Source organism: Myxocyprinus asiaticus, chromosome 45 (assembly GCF_019703515.2).
Source record: "Myxocyprinus asiaticus isolate MX2 ecotype Aquarium Trade chromosome 45, UBuf_Myxa_2, whole genome shotgun sequence".
In the NCBI taxonomy this organism is placed as follows: domain Eukaryota; kingdom Metazoa; phylum Chordata; class Actinopteri; order Cypriniformes; family Catostomidae; genus Myxocyprinus; species Myxocyprinus asiaticus.
Genome location: NC_059388.1, coordinates 21369926 through 21388984, shown reverse-complemented (window position 1 = coordinate 21388984; position 19059 = coordinate 21369926). Strand labels below are relative to the sequence as shown.

Here is a 19059-nt window from a genome sequence, read left to right as displayed (position 1 = left end):
GGACCAGAGGTCAGTCATTTCAAATAGAGTGTCGCACAGTGGCTGTGTGGAATTCCGACCATCTGCAGAGCCAGAATTTCGGATCTGATTTGAGCTTCGGATATGTTGAAATATCTGTGTGACTTGATCGTATGTGACTCCCTGACTGAATGTGATGTATTCATTCAAAACTATGAACAAAGCCGACCTCCCTACCCTAAACCTTAAACCTAAACCTAACTGATAGAGTCATAAAAAGCAAATGTGAGATGAAAAACACAATTTCCGAAGCAACCACGTCATTTTGTGGTGCTTCTATAACACTTTGTGTTCACGTGACAACTCGTGTGCTCTTTAGGACTCGTACCCCGGTCCTTTGTATTGCACATGCAACACTCAGTCAATCAGTTGAACTACTGCGCAATTTGATTACACCCAAACAAGTTTGTAAATGTAGCTGGTTATGTAATGTAAATGTTAAAATGAGTCATGCGCTATAGTGTAAGTGTTTATATGTCATAAGATAGCATTGTGTGAGGAACAGAGTGAAAAGTGTTTATGAACTGATAATCTGCCATTTTACTCGTGATTTGAGTGAAAGGGGATACAAGTCGTTGTTTTAGCTAGTTCATTCCACCAGGAAACTGCTGTGTTACATACAACAGGCCACATAAAAATCAAATATAATTTTGTAAAATGTAGTTATTGTAACATGTTTCTATGACCAGGTTGCGAATGCCACTGGGGGAGAAATATGACAGTCGTCAGAGACAGTAAAAAGGCAATTTAACAAACCAATCAAATTTAACATCCTCTCTTGATTTCATTCTAGCTAGGAAAAAAGTTACTTTTTACTTTTTTAATCCTTAAGTACAATTTAATGTGAATACTTTTTTACTTTCACTCAAGTATGTTTTTGTCTAGCTTCTTAGAATTGTAATTTAGTAAAATTTTCACTCAGTATCCATACTTTCACTTAAGTCTAATTTCTGAGTACTTTTTACACCCCTGCATCACACCAATTAATTCTGGGTTTATGTTAATCCAAAGTTGATTTGGCCATTAATACTGATCTTAGAAAAGTTGACAGGGATTGTTCATTATGGTCACTGTTAATAATGGAAGAAGCTAAGAATAGCGGGAGCCAGTTTTAAAATGTGAAACTGCATTCACAACTTATTTTACTTCTTTAATTGACCTGTAACATGATAATCGACAAGAATAAATGCAAGGCAGGACTTGATTTTATCCATCAGGATTTAATAGATCATGAAAAATGAGCATTCCATGCACTTTTGACCTTTGGTTAACATTATCCAATACATGACATCAGCAGAAAAGGAAAGTCGTATTAGAGGAAGAGCAAGTTATAACATGTTGATTAAAAATGACTAAGACTGACTCTTTGGAATAATGAGCAACAATGAATCATTCACAATAAGGCCAGAAACATGCATATGGGAATTAAATAGGGTTTTTGAGCGCAGCTGACGTACTCACCCAGACGAGATGTTTGCTTCTTTTTAATCTCTGTGAGTTTGGGGATTGGGAAAGGCCCGTAGCACTGGGTAAAGATCACCGACAACTGCTGGCTGATGACTTCGTTCTGCAAATTATACACACAGGGTGTAACTAGACCTTAAATTCTGTTTTATAAAACAAAAGTGCATTCAAGCCTACGGTAAAGCCAATACACCATTTATGATTAGAGTCTTTATCATGATAATTACAGAGACAGCTGAAACTGGTGTGGCTGATGTTGAGTGCCTGTTTGCTCAGAGTCATGGACTGACGTGCAGTGATAATAATAACGCATAGGCATTAAAAGTTAAATTAACAGTGAAAATAAAACACTTCAATATTAGAGGCAGTAATATAGAGGGAGACTAAGAGAAATCTGTAATAATAAACATCAATTTTAACTTTACATTGAAGTGCTCGTTCACTCAAATATTAAAATTCTGTCATTATTTACTCACCCTCATGTTGTTACAAACATGTATGACCTTTTTTTTCCCCATGGAACATAAAAGGATATGCTAGGCAGAATGTTAACCTCAGTCAACATTCACTTACACTGCATCTTTTTCCACATCATATGAGTTTGGAAGAATAAAACAGGTGATTCAGTTATGACAGAATGTTCATTTTTGGGTGAATTATCCCTTTAAAAGTCATCTACATAATAAATGTCCTCTGATATGATGTAATAAAGAAGTGAGAATGCACCTTGCTGGCACGGAGGATCTGGAACATGAGTGGCAGTCCGTGTGTGATGAGTTCCTCTGTGTACTCGTCTTCTTTAATGCAGTTGAAGTCCTTCAGCAGGCCCTGGATCAGTGGTCGCCGCTGCTGCACAAAGCACGTACGCAGAGACTCCAGCCATGTGTGCAGGGTCCAGGGCACGCCTGCATATGCAATCAATTTGTCAATTAACCTATGTGACACTTCAGAATCAATCTGTCCATCCACCTACAGTCCCTTTCATCGATCTGTCAATCCTCTGTAAATGTATATTGAATGTATGTACTGTATAATGTACTGTATATTATAATGTATATTTAAACTAAATGGTGTCAGTGCTATATATGTCTATAGATAGGGTGATTGCTGCATGAAAGAACTGAGGCAGGCTGTAAATGTCTATGACTCTGTTTACACCTGGTATTGAAATCTGTTAGAGTAAATGCTCCATCCTTATGTGTCCGAAAACAGTGGATGGCAACCTACTCGCTTGTCAATCAGACACTGCACTGAAACATGGGTTTTAAACTTTTCTGGTTACGTACGGCTTTAAAAGGAAATAACTGGCCAATAAAAACAAAATAAATAAAAAAATGCATACATATACATGCACAAGACTTAGGAACTTCAGAGTGTCTGATATCTACATGCAGTGACACAGATGAGAAGCACACACACCTGAAGCTCAGTTAATAGAGGTGTTACTACCAGGTGTATACCTGTCCTATGGTAAGCGTGCAGTGTTTTTACTAACCCAAGCTGCGGATGTCTATGGTAATGTCCACATGGCCGTGCTCGGCACTGTGGTACATGGCCTCGCGGAGGGCCCTTAGTTTGGCCTTGCCTGTCCGGAGGGTGCCCTCTGTGTGTGGCACTCTCCTCTCTCCTGGCTCAGAGCCTTCAGCTAGGATCTCTTCCAGAGACAGCACGTCCCCCTTGTCCTTTTCCACTTGGGACAGAAGCTTCCGGAACACATTCCTAAGGGGGCACATGCATGCAACCAATTCACTCAGGTATTTATATTAATTAAAGAAATAGTTCACCTAAAAATTCAAATTCTGTCTTTTTTACTCACCGTCATATCTTTCCAAACATGTATGCTGTTCTAAGGAGAATTTTAAAGAATCTTCATGCAGCTCTTTTCCACACAACAACAGTTTGTAGTGACCACATCTGACAAGCTCCACACCATAAAACCACCATAAAAGTAGTCCATACTGTGTGACTTGTGCCAACATTCCATGTCTTCTGAAGCCGTATGATAAATTTGTGTGAGTAACATACATAAATGTAATGCTCCATTCGGCATACTTGAACTGACATGCACAAGTTCAGTTATGAGACACAAAAACCACTGACATTTGGAGACAAAGACACCATTTTTTTAATCTCAGCGCCAACGCAAATAAGATTTCAGAGCTTAGACAGAGCGTGTGCTTATCAATGAATAACAACTTACATTTCAGATGTTCCTCACTCAAAGTTATTGTATGGCTTCAGGAAACTTGAAATAGAGTGCACAAGTCATATGGACTACTTTTATAGTGCTTTTATGTTTTATGTTTTTTGTCCTTTTTTGAGCTTGTTAGCCATTATATGGAAAAGAGCTGCATAAGGATTCCACTGATATAAAATAACAGCATATGGGTTTGGAATGACATGAGGGTGGGTAAATGATAACAGAATTTTTATTTAGGGTGAACTATCCCTTTAAGGCATGTTTGACTGTAAAGGTTTTTGTTTGTGGGAGCACAAAACTTATCTTGTGTCATAATCTGACTTTATTAGAAATATTGTTTTACATATCTATGGGGATTACTTGCATCATCGGCTGATACTGATGAGCAAAAAGCATTTAAAACTCTCCATCTGTGAAACACCCAGAGCGCATTTGTGTTTATGACTTTCATTAATCAGTGCATTCAAATATTTTTTCTCTTCAATTCTGCCGCATGTTCACAGGCATGTATGTTTGCATGAAGTCATTTTACCAGAAAGTACCAGCGCTCTCAGCGACCAGCCTAATTTGCATAAGCAACAAATCATCGCTGTATACACCTCTGCAAAAATTTCTGGGACTTGAAGCCCAACAAAGACATTCAGTTCTGGCTCAGACCTCGATACGTCTCCCATTCAGACGTCCTTTATAACGGATTGCCTTAATACCGCAGAGGTGGGCGAGTTGGCCGTCTAACATGCTGGATTCTCATTCACTTGCATGAACTGTGAATTTCAATGAGCTTTCATTATGCAGTGCTGGCCACAGGTGATTGAATGAGTGAGCATCCAGTCATCCATACAGTTCACCAGCAATGGAGAGTGAAAGGGCTGGAGTTATGGTAGTAAATTACACACACTTTTGCAGCCAAATACACCAGCTAAGCTTTTTATGTCTGGCAATAATAACGGATCAGGGGTTTAGACCTGATAGATTAAGTTCTTGCAGTCAGGATGATGTATAACTAAACAGGAATAATGATGCATGGTGACAAATGTGTCAAATAAGTAATAAAAGTTTGGTTCCCTGTTGTGCTGGTTGGCAAAGTGCTGTCACTTACATATGTGAGTTATCACTGTGGCTGTGGAGTCTTTGGGTGCATGTTACCTGTGTCCGTGTGCTGCTGCCAAGCTGTATGAGTTCATTTCGCCTAGGGGGCCGGAGGAAATCCCATTACGGTAAGTGGTACCAATCAATGGGTCTGCTCCTCTTTCCAAAAGCAGACTGACCAGCTCAAAGTTACCTGTTTAAACACAAAAGGCAATTAAAATGTAATTCATTTTGCAGATAGTTCTATCCAAAGCAATTTACAGTGGCTTCAAGGTTGCTCCAGTCGTAATTTTGAGTATTACTATTTTGGCACATTACAGGAGGTTCCATCACATTGAACACAGCTGGCTTTTAAAAGATGCTGCATACACTCCAACACCTTCATGTGTAAAACACATAACTCATTCTGATGGCTGTTGAGTATGCTTGACTTTTGCTACTGATTTTGATTCTGTGTTTGAGAGATTTGTTATTGCCTTTGGATTCATTTGCTCAGATTTTCTAGTATACCTTATATTTTGTAGAAATTTGAACAGTCTTGCATGCAATAGGACAGTGGTTCACTATGTGACAATACAAGAACCATTGAAGTTTGTGCGCAATTTCTTCTCCACCCCTTACTCCTTACATGGTGTCAGGTGTGCTCAATGACATTCAGGTAAGCTCACTAACAAGATGTTAGGGTTAGGTCCTCGTGTGCTCCCCATATTCGAACGAGTGAAGAGAAAGATTTAAACGGCTCCTCACACAATGCTATTGTATGGCTTCAGAGGACTTAAAATGTACTGCAACAGTGATATGGATGACATTTATGGGGATTTTATGTGCTTTTGGGGGTTGACAGTCACAATCACCATCCTCTCATCCTTTATCCTTGTGTTTCACGAATGAAAAATGTCAGTGCTTTTAAACTATTCAGGGTGACTATATGGTGACAACTGTAATTTTTTGGTGAGCTATTATAAATTATAAATTAACTTTGCTCCTGTAAGCAGTATCACATTTAATTTATTATATTTTTGGATATTTTATAAGTTTATAATTCAAATGTTGTACATTTTAACACAGAAAGTTACAGAAAATTACAGAATAATGTAGACCTAGTGACAAAAAGTAAATTCAGATTTTTTTTAAACAAAACTTTTCAAATAAAGTGACAAGCAGTCTTTAAATTATCATTAGTTAAAGGTGCAGTATGTAAGATTCAGAAACATTTGTTATTAATGACACCTGTGGCCATTAAGTGAACTGCAGCCAGCTATGTACCTGTTGCTTGTGCACACACTCCATAGGGACACGAGCATCGACCAAAACAATGATGTAACGTACAAAGAGACTGAACGTGATTCACCGGCATCATACTGACAGATGAGGTAGCATAATTAAAATTACACAGTTATGATTGTTTTACTACAAACTTTGAGACTGCATATCATATTTGACTCTCCAGTGCTGAAACAGGGCTAAAACAAAGTGTGAATATAGGTCTGACTATGCGAGACTGTAGTTTGAAGTAATCACTTTTCTTTGCATTATACATTGACTGCATTTATATGATCGCCTATGTTGGCGTTAGCTAGCTAGCCAGCTTTATCAATAGCTGTTAGCTAAATTTGGTGGATGATGACAGTAGCTGTTTATAAAATAGACTGTACATTATAAATATGTTGACACAATTCAGTGTTGATGTGATTCCATCACAACTGTCATTTTGATAAATCGATGGGCTATTGTTTTATATTAATAGAATGTATATATTTTCTGTATAACCAAGTTACCTTACACTAACGAATGGAGCTTTTTGCATTATCTTGAACATTGTCTAGCATTCATTTCATGTGTTATTGTAATTTAGCTAAAATTACACAGATCAATCCTTAGGGCACTATATTTCACATGCTCTGCAGTTATGTAAGCTTACCTGTCCAATAAGAAGAATGCCAATTCAGGGTCGGTTTTGATCCCCAAAACCGAATGAAGTTCCCTCCAGGAATCAAATACCCTGCCGATGTTCACTCTAGTTTTCGCTCTACCATGATCACGTTCCTGCTTAGCCAGACGGGATTCAGTAGAAATTTATTTTTTGGGGGGGGGGGGGGGGTTGTGCTGGGAGTCGGACGTTTGCTGGATTCCATCTCTAAGATAACGTTACCTAGTCTTGTAGTCGGTTTGTTGTTGCTGTTGAATAGCGGAAGAGAAGCTATTACTGTCTGAGGCAAGGCTCTCAGGAGCGCGCATAAACGTCACATCCTTTGGATTTTCCCGGCAAAAGTGACCCGCTCCCTTCGCATGAAAATCAGTCTACAGGCAATCTAGAAAGTCTGGGAAGGGCTAATTTTTTTAAGTTGCGTTACAAGTCGTCACACATTGGCAAAAAAAAGGTGAATATTACATGAAAACTGTTACATATTGCACCTTTAAAGGAACATTCTGGGTTCAATACAAGTTAAGCTCAATTTACAGCATTTGTGGCATAATGTTTACTACCACAAAAAATAATTTCGACTCGTCCGCAAAAATCGAAGTTACAGAGGCACTTACAATGGAAGTGAATGGGGCCAATTTTTTGTAGGGTTTAAAGTTAGAAATGTGAAGATTATAATTTTATAAAAGTACCTACATTATTTATTCTGTTAAAAGTCATGTATTATTTAAGCTGTACATTTTTTTAAATTGGCATTTTTACATTCATTTTAGGGTTTTAAGGTTTGTTGACATAACTTTACACAGAAAAGGTTAGTAAGTGGTTTTATCACACTTAAATCATGATAAACCACATATGGTTTAAGTCTTGTGGCTATTCTTTTGAAACAGTGAGAATTTTAACGTTTATGACTTCCATTGACACTCACATGTCTTTTTGTTATGGCCTGATCCTAGGCAGGTCATACAAGGTAAACATTTTATCCATACGCTTGTTCTCTGGTATTTGAACCCATAACCTTGGTGTTGGTAGTGCAATGTTCTAGTTCAGCTACAGGAACAAACTAAAAAGTATTTATCTGACAGCAGGCCATTCCCAGATTGATTTGCTAATGTAAATTAGCAGGCTGTCCTGTGCACATCCACATGGAGTAATGATGAGAAAGTGTTTCCACATTAGAAGAAAAAGCCTGCAGATGCTAACTCTGAGGGTAATTGACCCAACATTCAGCAAATGGGGCGGAATCAATAAGCCCTGATGAGTTTTGGATCTAAAGAGGCTCAAACAATCCCATTCACAACCATTCCTGTTGGGTCACACGGTTTTACAGCTAAATCTGCTTCTAGACATTTCTGTTCAATCAGATGTGTTTGTTTTTTCCTTCATTCCTCTCCTCTAAGGCTGCATGAAATTATAAAATTTTTGTACAGGCCATCTTTTTGTCACACTAAGAATGCGTCCATTACCATCTGACTGAAATTAGAATTACCCAAGTCTTCAAGGGTTTGTATGCTAAGTGGGCTAGACAGGTAATTTTCAACATTATGCTGGAAAACACTTGGCAAATGTAAATGAATATCACTCAGGTCAATTCATATTCATAGGACTGCCACAGCCAAGATTATGAAATCTCATTTGGCAGTGGTTTCCATACATAATTTTACCATGTGGACTTGTCATATTCACAGTGGGGACGCAAAAAATAAAAAATGCTGTCGCTAAGGCTCATTAGCAAGTTTGCAAAGGGCTCCTAAGAACGATGCCGCCATGATAGTCTCTGAATAATAGAATTAGAGCTCTGAAACCAGTCTGGGGCACAAAAGTATAATGTGTTCAGTTTGTCAGCTCACAGTCTGCTAGGACTATTTTGCCACAATTTCAACAGTAGATGCACAAACGGAACAGAATGGAACCATTCAAAAATGAGCACTTGGCGTATAGTGCAAAATGTTATGTGCATCTAATGCACCAAAAACTCATTCACTCAGTCTGTTGTCAAAGATTTACACTTTATGAGTGGTCTGAGACGCTTGTAAAAGTGCTTCTATTTTGCATTGTTCTAATTCAAAGGATTAGTTCACCCAAAAATTAAAATTCTCTCATGATGTGATGCCATCACAGATGTGTATGTCTTTCCTTCTTCAGCAGAACCAAAATGAAGATTTTATAAGCACATTTCAGCTCTGTATGTCCATACAATGAAAGTGAATGGGTGCCACAAGGCTGCTGGCTGTTTGATGATACAAAAAGCATATTTTGGCAGAATAAAAGTAATCCACACAACTCCAGTCGATCAATTAATGTCTTCTGAAGCAAATCGATAGGTTTGTGTAAGAAACAAAATCATAATTAAAACGTTTTAACTTTAAATCGTTACTTCCAGCCAGCGCTGAGATGCTGTTCGAAATTACCTAACTCTCACGTGACGTTTTTTCCTCTGTTGTAAACAAAGCGTGCTTCCGACTTCTCGCAAGAACACGCCATCACACATACGTCACGCGACAGCTCCATGATACGTGGCCTGCTAGCAGGAAGTATTTTTTAAAAGTTAATAACGTTTTAATTATCGATTTATTTTTTACACAAACCTATCGATTTGCTTCAGAAGACATTCATTGATCGACTGGAGTCATGTGGATTACTTTTATGCTGCCTAAATATGCCTTTTGGACCGTCAAACAGCCAGCAGCATCACGGCATCCACTCATTTTCATTGTATGGACAAACTGAGCTGAAATGTGCTTATAAAAATCTTCATTTCGGTTCTGTTGAAGAATGAAAGACATACACATCAGGGATGGCTTAAAGGTGAGTCAATCATGAGAGAATTTTCATTTTTGGGTGAACTATTCCTTTAATACAGTTTTTTATTACACATAATATGAACATGAGTTATGATAAGTATTTCTCCCTTTTGCACAAGTTGGTGCAAAACCTGATGATCCAGCATGAGAGATGACAAGAGCATCTTGTGTGCTTCAATGGGTGTAAGGAAAGGTACCTTTTGTACAATGCAATTAACATGGTCAGTCACAACTTTGCTCATTTGATTAGTGACCTAGAAATAGTGCAGAATGTCAAATATGTCCTACATCATAACACTTCTTTGTTTTAATTTTTTCAAAATCCGAAAACCTGTTTATTTCCAGTTTTAAAATAGATTTTGACTCCTAGACCTCACTCTGGACTCTTGAACCCACTGTACAGTGTATTAATACATTTCTTTTCACTAATAAATTCAGTGCGTTTAGCAAGTCATATATGTAATTTACAGTGTTAGTGAGTGTTTTCGTGCTACCTGCCGCAGATGCCAGCTGTAATGGAGTCTCTGTGTAATTCTCCATGCCGTCTTGAATCCCTCCCTCTACATTCACTCGGGCATCGAGAAGAAGCTGCTCAATAAGGTGAAAAGTAGAACATTATCATTATGAAACAAACACAGAACTGTAATTGGGAATTTAACTTTAATATTACCAAGGGACTGGTAAATAAATGCAGTATTTGCATTTAATTAGTGTGTCCCTAGTAGCACCTCCTAATAGTAAACATCTTTATGGTAATCTGGACATAATTTATTTCACTCGATGCTTTAAGTTGAGAAAAAGAGATGGGGAAAAAGCATTACAAACAGAAGTAAATGGCTGCTTTACATAAAAAAGGCCAGTGTTTGGGACATTATTCATACAGGAACAAAACACAAAAAATATGGATTTCAATGATAATACATCTCCTGCTGGGGATGTGTGCTTCTGGGAGATTAAGCACCCCAAGAAATATCACCTTGCCTTTCCATTTTCCTGGAAGAGCTATATACTGTAAGTTGGCCTTAGTAGGTCATCAGTACAACACTTTTATTTGTTTAAGATTATTTAGAGTTAAAATGGGACTTTATTCCATTTTGGAATAAAACAATGTGCACAAACTTCCCTCTATAAAAACCTTAATCACGAACCTATCATCCGTGACACATATGGCCTGTTCCTGATATCATTTATAGGATAATTGGATTATTCCCTCTATCTTACACATGAACTGGGGCAGTACCATCCAGCCCCCAAAAGATTAACAGGGGGCAAAATCAAACAGTTTCTTTTACCATTATTATTATGATAACATCATAATAATAACAGAGGTAAGTGCAAAGGTGGAAGGCATCGAATCAGTCACATTGTCACTACCTGAACGACAGGGACGTGTCCGTGTAACACGGCGAATGTGAGTGGCGTCCCCTGCCTGGTGTCAGGATAAACTGAGGGGTGCTTGTGTAGTGAGCTGGGCACCTGGGAAGTCATATAAGTGAAGTTCAGGGAGAGAAAAATTCAGCCATTATATACCAGAACGCGGAATTGCAAGAGTACGAGAAAGAAAAAAGGGGAAGGTATGAGTGAGTGAGTGAGTGAGTGAGTGAGTAGAAAACTGGAAAGTTCTTCCACCGTTTGGCTCTTAATTCAAGTTAAAAAAATAGAAGAAAGAGTCTGTGCTTGTTTTGTTTTTGCATCCATCCCACGTTAATCAATAAAAAGAGTTTACTTTTGTTTACTTTGGACAACTCCTACATGCCCTTCTTGCTTTAGTCAAAATCCTGACCATGAAGAGTTTGAAGTATTAGGATCTAGTTCACGGTTGTCATAGCGGTAAAAGACAGACTGCAGAGAGAATAATTGGCAGCGAGTTCAAACGCTAGAGGAGTAAGTGAGCAGTGACTCAAGTACAAAGCACCAAACATGAAAAAAGTAAGCTTGTCTGGCATTAATGCTTACAGCTGTACTGCATACAGAACTAAGTCAATGTTAAATTATGCAGGCATCTCTGAATGTCTAGGCAAACATGACCTTTTGGAACAGACACTTGAGATTAGGGTTAAACAATTGTTAGTGCAAAACTCACTAGGAAGCATTAGGCAAGTAAATAACTATCTGCCCATTCGATAACATCTCTAGCCCTAAGCAATTTTTAAAACAACTTAAAACTGCTATTTTGGTGCGTTGTGCCCAAGTCAACGACTCCATGAAAAGACCTACTTTAAGAGTCAAATGAAGAAGACACACAAGGTAAAAATGCACAATGTCACAGCATACTGTAACTAATATACTGGGGTGAATCTAATGAAACCTGTCAAAAACATGTCTATGTCATATTACACCCAATATTCAAAAGAAAACAATAAGACTTAATATTTTGCATAAAGAAAATGAAGCCTATTTGAAAACCACTATATTTTTATTTGGTAACTACTGACAGTAAGGTTTTATTTGTTAACATTAGTTATCTACATAAGTTAACATGAACTAACCATGAACAATACGTTTACAGCATTTACTTATCTTGGTTAATGGTAATTTTAATATACAGTATACTAATGCATTTTTTAAACAAAAGTTGTTAACGGTTAATGCATTATAAACAAACATGAACTAACAATGAACAATGGTATTTTTAGAGGTAAATTAACATTAATCAAGATGAATAAATGCTGTTAAAAATATTGTTCTTTGTTAGTTTATGATACCTAATGCAATTACTAAGGTTAATAAATAGAACCATACTGTAAAGTGTTACCATTTTGTGCAATGCGACATTATTTTCATGACAATTTAACTGTTCAAATTCTCATTAATGTAATGTGAAAAAAAGACTGTTAAGTTATAAATTGCAAAGTATTTATAGACCATTTCAAGACGGTATAAGGAAGTGGCGTCTTTTTGTTCCTTGAACATTTCCTGCTAGTTGTCGAATTCAGACAGCTATCCATACGGGACAAATCACCCAACAAAGGGCACTTTGAAGGGAGCACAATTATGATCATGCTGTAAGATTGGTTCAAACTGAATTTCCAATAAAAATTACATTCTGAATGAGTTTTTCATTCTTATTTTTGAGGCCCAGACCTTTTAGACTTTCAAAGCTCTCATAGTGGATGGTAAAGTCTTCGAAGGGAATAGGGCTTAGGGATGATCACTTTTGAACATGACGCACCCTCATTCAAAACAACAGTGGGAGGTGCTTCATTCATAGTGAATCGTGTTACTAACGGTAACATAATTGTCATAAAATGGCATTATTAAAATGTTGTTCGAAGGCTGGATGCCTGGAACTAACGGCAACATAACGGTTTAGATCTCCGAAAAAGCAACGGCAAAAGGACGCATGAACTGCTTCAGTGAAGCGAGACGGCTGCATGGATCCATCTCTGGTAGGTGAACAAAATGTATCACTAAAAGTGACTATCACTCCCATTATAATGAATGAAGCTGCGCAAGACATTTACTTTTACATTTAGTCATTTAGTAGGTGCTTTTATCTAGATATTTTTATACTTAAAAAATAAATCCTTAACTAGTCCGCAGGTCATGAAGATAGCTTTATTGAATGGCTTTATTAATTATAACAGGAGCGAACCAATATTTCTGATCTCGCCATTGAATAAATAATTGTGAGCATTTAAACTATTATACAATTTCATTGCTTCTCTTGCGAAGATGCGCTCAGTATCAACAACAGGTCTGGATAAGTTACTTCAGGTAAAAGTTTGAAGTTCTTTGAGAACATTTGTTTACTCATATGAGTCTTATTTCAAGGATCCGTATTTTCAGTATTTGCAAATATCTCATTTGTTCTGTTTTAGCTAGACTCTAAAAGGACGTGCAAGTCATTTAATTTGGACAATTCTGGGTTGCCGCTCCCGGAAACGCTTCAGGGACAGACATGCACAGTAGCGTTCTAATTCTAATTGTTTACTTCCTTGAAATGGTCTATACATCATTGAAGTAATTTTTGCTGATTTTAATATTGTAATTTTTATTGTAATACAGCAAAAATGACTGAAATTGGGTCATGAGATTCATTATTGAACATAATGAGAATTCTTATTTGGAAGCATTATGTTGATTTGAATTCATCCTTTCTTATTTTTTTACTTTGTATTGTGGAGTGAAATATGGACTGAATATGACAAAATATGTTAGATTCACCTCTGAGGCCAACACATGAAACATGCTGTATTAAATAGCCTTGAATAACTTTGCTTTAGTATGAATAAATTGGTTTATTTAAAGGGATAGTTCACCCAAAAATAAAAATTCTCTCATTATTTACTCACCCTCATGCCATCCCAGATGTGTATGACTTTCTTTCTTCTGCTGAACACAAAGATTTTTAGAAGAATATTTCAGCTCTATAGGTCCATACAATGCAATTGAATGGTGACCAGACCTTTGAAGCTCCAAAAAGAAGATAAAGTTAGCATACAATTCATCCATATGACTCCAGTGGTTAAATCCATATCTTCAGAAGTGATATGATAAGTGTAGGTGAGAAACAAGTCCTTTTTTACTATAAATCTCCACTTTCACGTTCACACTCTTCATTTATTTTTGGCGATTCACATTCTACGTGCATATCGCCACCTATTGGGCAGGGAGGAGAATTTATTGTAAAAAAGGACAAAAATATTTATCTGTTTCTCTCCCACACATATCATATCGCTTCTGAAGATATAGATTTAACCACTGGAGTCGTATGGATTACTTTTATGGCACCTCTATATGCTTTTTGGCCACAATTCACTTGCATTGTGTGGACCTACAGAGCTGAAATATTCTTTTAAAAACCTTCATTTGTGTTCATCAGAAGAAAGAAACACATTTTGGGTGAACTATCCCTTTAAGAATATTTTCTTTGCTAACCAACAGAACTGTCAGTGCAGACCAAGTATACTGTATGTATGCAATAATTTTTAACATGTTTCTTGTTTTTGACCTCAGATTTGCACAGTTCAGTGTATCTACTTTAGGCAATCACTGTCTAATCATCTTATTTTTTTCTATACAGTAAATACCCTTAAAAAGTGAAATATGTACAAATATGCTAATTTCGGTGAACACCAATTGCATCTCTCATTCGTTTTCAATCAGATTAAATATTCATAACCTTCTCTTGCCACTGGATCAGGCCTCAATGGCCCTAAGTAGACACACCTACACACAGAACCACTATTTCACTCAACACAACGGTTGTGGCTAGATAGTAACTTTCGTTCCTGCGAAACTCAGAAGATTAAACCTAACCATATCCCTTGGAAGCAGCAAATACACTCTTGTGAAAGTTTCCGCAGAACGAGGGTTCCCATACAGCCATTACCCACAGCAAATCCATACAAAAAGCATTGTAAAGAGGATAAAAACATGGGCTACAGTTACTTAAATAGTGACAAAGCAAAACATACTTCCATGCTACTCAAAATGTTTCATAACTCTCCACCAATAAATACTGACCTCGCTGTTAATGTCTGCTCCAGCATCCAGCAGCATTTGCACCATGGCCTCGTCCCCACGGACACAGGCGTACATGAGAGGGGTCATGCCCTGAAACACACAAACAGCACCAAAACACACCAAAGTATGAGCTCGCTGTTGTACATAACAAGTTTCAGTGTAGGGCTATAGACAGTGTGGCACTAGTAATGTGTTATTGAGCAAAAAGACTTTAAAAATAACAGCTTGTTAAGGCCTTCGAATGTTTTTAAGCCTCCACATAAATGGAGTGAGTGGAACAGTAATCTTTCTGGATGATGCTCTATTCAAGCACTTTAAACAGAAAACATTACATACTCTCAGGGTTGGGAGGGTTACTTTTGAAATGTATTTCACTACAGATTACAGAATACATGCTGTAAAATGTAATTTGTAACGTATTCTGTTAGATTACTCAAGGTCAGTAACGTATTCTTAATACTTTGGATTACTTCTTCAGCACTGGTAGATTTTTTTTCACTTGTTTTGACTATAAAAACTCTGCCAGTACAGTAAGACAAAATACACATGTTAAAAATACATTCTCTGAAAAACCTAAATATTTTATGCAGTGTTGTTTCTAAAACAAGATGAATCAAACTGATCTTGTTTTAAGGAATTTTAGATATTTTTACAGGAAAACAATACAAAAATTATTATCAAGAATACGATTTTTGCCCTAATATCAAAGGTCTTACTAGAAAAAAAACAATTATGATCCAAAGTGAATTTTCTTGATAAAAAAAATATATGATCGTGCCTGGTAACATGCATGTAAAATGGCTAGAAATAACATTTTAGCTTAGCGTAAAGCTGACAATTTACACAAGGTTTATTTCTATTTCTTGTGCTCCAAACTTACTTCAAACTTACTTCTCTGTCTGCTCGTATGAATGTAACACATCATAAGAAAGTGTTTCACCGCTGTTCAAATGCACTTTAGATCGCACCATTTATATATATATATATATAAATATTTTCCATCTGAAAGGACTAAATATTAAATGAAATAAATGACAATAAAATGCAAAGTAATCTCTTCAGTAATTAAAATACTTTTTGAATGTAACTGTATTCTAAATACCAAAGATTTAAATTGTAACTGTAGTGGAATACAGTTACTTATATTTTGTATTTTAAATATGTAATCCTGTTACATGTATTCCATTACTCCCCAACCCTGCATACTCTAGACCATCAAATCCAGTGCATGAAGGCTTATAATAGCAGTTTTGTTTTAATTGGTTATGTTTTTGTACAGTCTATTAAAAACATGCACCATTAACACCACTATAGTTGTAGGACAAAGTATGTGAGCACTTGGATTTATCTGGATTTCTGCATACAAAATAGTTATGGAATTTGATCTGATCTTCTGAATAAAGTCATTTTGATTGAGATTGGGATGCTTGACATGACCTTCGAGAAAGCAATTCACATCAAATATCCCATGAATACTGCTGAACTGAAACAGTTTTTTAAAGAACCTTCCAAATTACAGTAAACATTTGGCGGAGGTTATTGCTGCCAAAAAAAAAAAAAAAAAAGCTTAATCAGTTATTAAATCCAGCGGTTCACAAATTTTTACCTCCCTGCACTGTGAGTGTTAACATATTGTGTTCAGTAAAGAGATTCAAACGTATTATTGTTTTTGTGTTTAACTGGATAGTTCACCCAAAATCATTTACTCATCCTCATATCATTCCAATCCTGTATGACTTTCTTTGGAACAAGATTAGGGTGACTAAATGATGATAGAATTTTCCTTTTTTGGTGAACTATCCATTTAAGCAGACTGAGTTTGCCAATTGTTGTGACTTAGTTGAAGTTCAGATTAAATTAGTGGCAAGAGAGAGTTTTTTGTGAAACTGTCACGCTTTTACCCCCATATCACGTTTCTCACATGGGCCTCTCAGACATACATCTATTATTTAAGCATTCGAAGATGCTGTAAAATTAATTTTATGTCTTCTTAAAATAACAAGAGCCAGTGTTTACATGGTTTTGACTGCACTCTGTTGTTATTTTATTACTAACTCGAGAGCAAAATACTCTGCAAATAGCTTCCGCTAAGTAGAAGGAAATTCATTTCTCAGAGCAGCCCTATTTCAACATTTCCCCTCAAGGCTCCTCTTAAAATCATGAGTATCATATTTACCAGCATGATGTTGCAAAATTCGGAACAGCCTTTCCAGAGCAAGATGGAGCTGCTCTCAAATGACTCCCAGCTGGATTCCAACAATTTTCTCTTTCATCACATTTCCACCATTCTTACGGTTTTGCCTCAGAGTTGCTTCAATTTTACATGTTAGTTTAATCCACTTTGTCAGTGCCCACATTTCACCGTCATTCTTTACATAGACTGGCTGTGGTATTCAAGACAGACTGTGATAATAACACGCACTCTGCGCTGGATATGGATGACACTATTTGATTTATAATATGAGTGTCATGACTACTCTCTCGATGAATGCTTACAACACAGATCAGCTCAGATTTAAAGCCTTTTCCTTATTTAAAGGTCATGCAACTCTTTTTAAAATTCTCTTAGCCTCTAAATGTCTCTTTTTTCACACACAGAAATATAATATTATAGGAAACCGACTGCACCATTTTGCTTCTGAAGTGACACATACTGCAGAAATGTAATATGGAGATCTTTGAATATCTAATGTATGAGGCAGACACAATGCAGACAGTACTGAAAGCAATGGAAGGCATCCATTAAAACTAGATGTAGGGGAAGTCACACTTTACATTGGCATTTAGATTGCAGAGTAATTACTGTGCAAGTACTGACTAAGACTAACGTGAAATTATTTCATAACATAATTATTTGGGGAGCTGCTTGTAATTCTGCATTGTTACTGTTGTTGGTATTGTAATTAATTCATTTTGATCTGACTAACATGGATACTGTATTGTAAAGTGTAACCATATTGGCAAAAGGTGCTGTGCCAACATAAGTTAGCGGGAAACTAAATGATCTTGGCTTGCTTTTAGAAATTACATTTGACCCTATTTACTTTCTTAATTACTTTCACATTCCCATTCTTATTGTGAATGATTCATTGATGCACGTTATTTGAAATATATATTATATGTATAATTAACATTTAGTCATTTAGCAGACACTTTAATCTAAAGCAAATTACAAATGAGGAACATAACAAACAATTTTCAAAAATAATATTCAAGTATTTCAAAAAATATTAACATTCTGAAAATATATATATATATATTATTTTCTTTCACCAAAATGTTATTAACTTTTTTTTTAAGCCCCTCCCCTAAAAACACCTGTTATACAGACAACTTTTCAAAATCCAATCAATTACTGATGGATAAAATCAAGTCTCGCCCTACATGTGATACCCTGCTTTACACGAAAATATCACATTCTAGAAGTAAAATGGGTTTCAAATGCAATATCATGTTTCACTTTTTTCATGTTTCAGTTTTGTCTTGAATAACATTGCAATAAGATGGCAGATTTTGTGTTCTTAATCTAACAAATGTTCATTGAGACAACAGCAAAAATAAATAAATATATAATCTAACTGTAAACAGGCCTGCACGGAACAGTATGCAAATATTGCACAGTGTGGGAATGTGTGTGTGTTTAAATATATCAGCACTTATGACCTGTTCACTCATACTGTTAATGCCATCTGGCCCGAGCAGGTTGACTGCTTGCTTGACCAGGTCAGTTCGTCCACAATTGAGCATCCGGAAGCCCAGGTCCTGCAGGAATTTTGCTTCTGTGGAGGCAGCGTCCAGTTTCCGTGTAGCACTGAAGCAATCATCTGCTCTGTTGAAAGAAGAGAACAATCCAGACACCAATTCCACCCATCCAAACAAGAGCTGCTATTCCACGACTATCAATAAGAAGTTATGTGATGATGCAAGACTTCCTTACAGCTAATTTACTGAAATGCACTCATCCATATCTTTTATTCTTTTTAATGTATTCCAGGTACCATATCATTGCTTTAACTGAAAATATTGCATAGCTCAGTAAAATAACACAGAAGAAGATTATTTACTTAGCCTGCTTTTACTTCAAAAGATTT

At 36.5% G+C, this 19059-nt stretch overlaps 1 protein-coding gene across 2 annotated transcripts in view; it reads right to left on the bottom strand.

Moving 5' to 3' along the window:
* The window catches only part of btbd11a (BTB (POZ) domain containing 11a), a 181524-nt gene that overhangs the window by 10812 nt on the left and 151653 nt on the right, over nucleotides 1-19059 (bottom strand). Inside the window, exons 5-12 of one of the 2 annotated variants that reach the window (XM_051688536.1) lie at nucleotides 18632-18797; nucleotides 14969-15058; nucleotides 10874-10975; nucleotides 9994-10087; nucleotides 4829-4964; nucleotides 2978-3201; nucleotides 2209-2387; nucleotides 1480-1585 (exon numbers count right to left, since the gene is read on the bottom strand). In XM_051688536.1, coding sequence (XP_051544496.1) covers nucleotides 1480-1585; nucleotides 2209-2387; nucleotides 2978-3201; nucleotides 4829-4964; nucleotides 9994-10087; nucleotides 10874-10975; nucleotides 14969-15058; nucleotides 18632-18797 — 1097 coding nt within the window. The remainder of the gene's footprint in view (nucleotides 1-1479; nucleotides 1586-2208; nucleotides 2388-2977; nucleotides 3202-4828; nucleotides 4965-9993; nucleotides 10088-10873; nucleotides 10976-14968; nucleotides 15059-18631; nucleotides 18798-19059) is intronic. The other variant, XM_051688537.1, reaches the window with a different exon arrangement.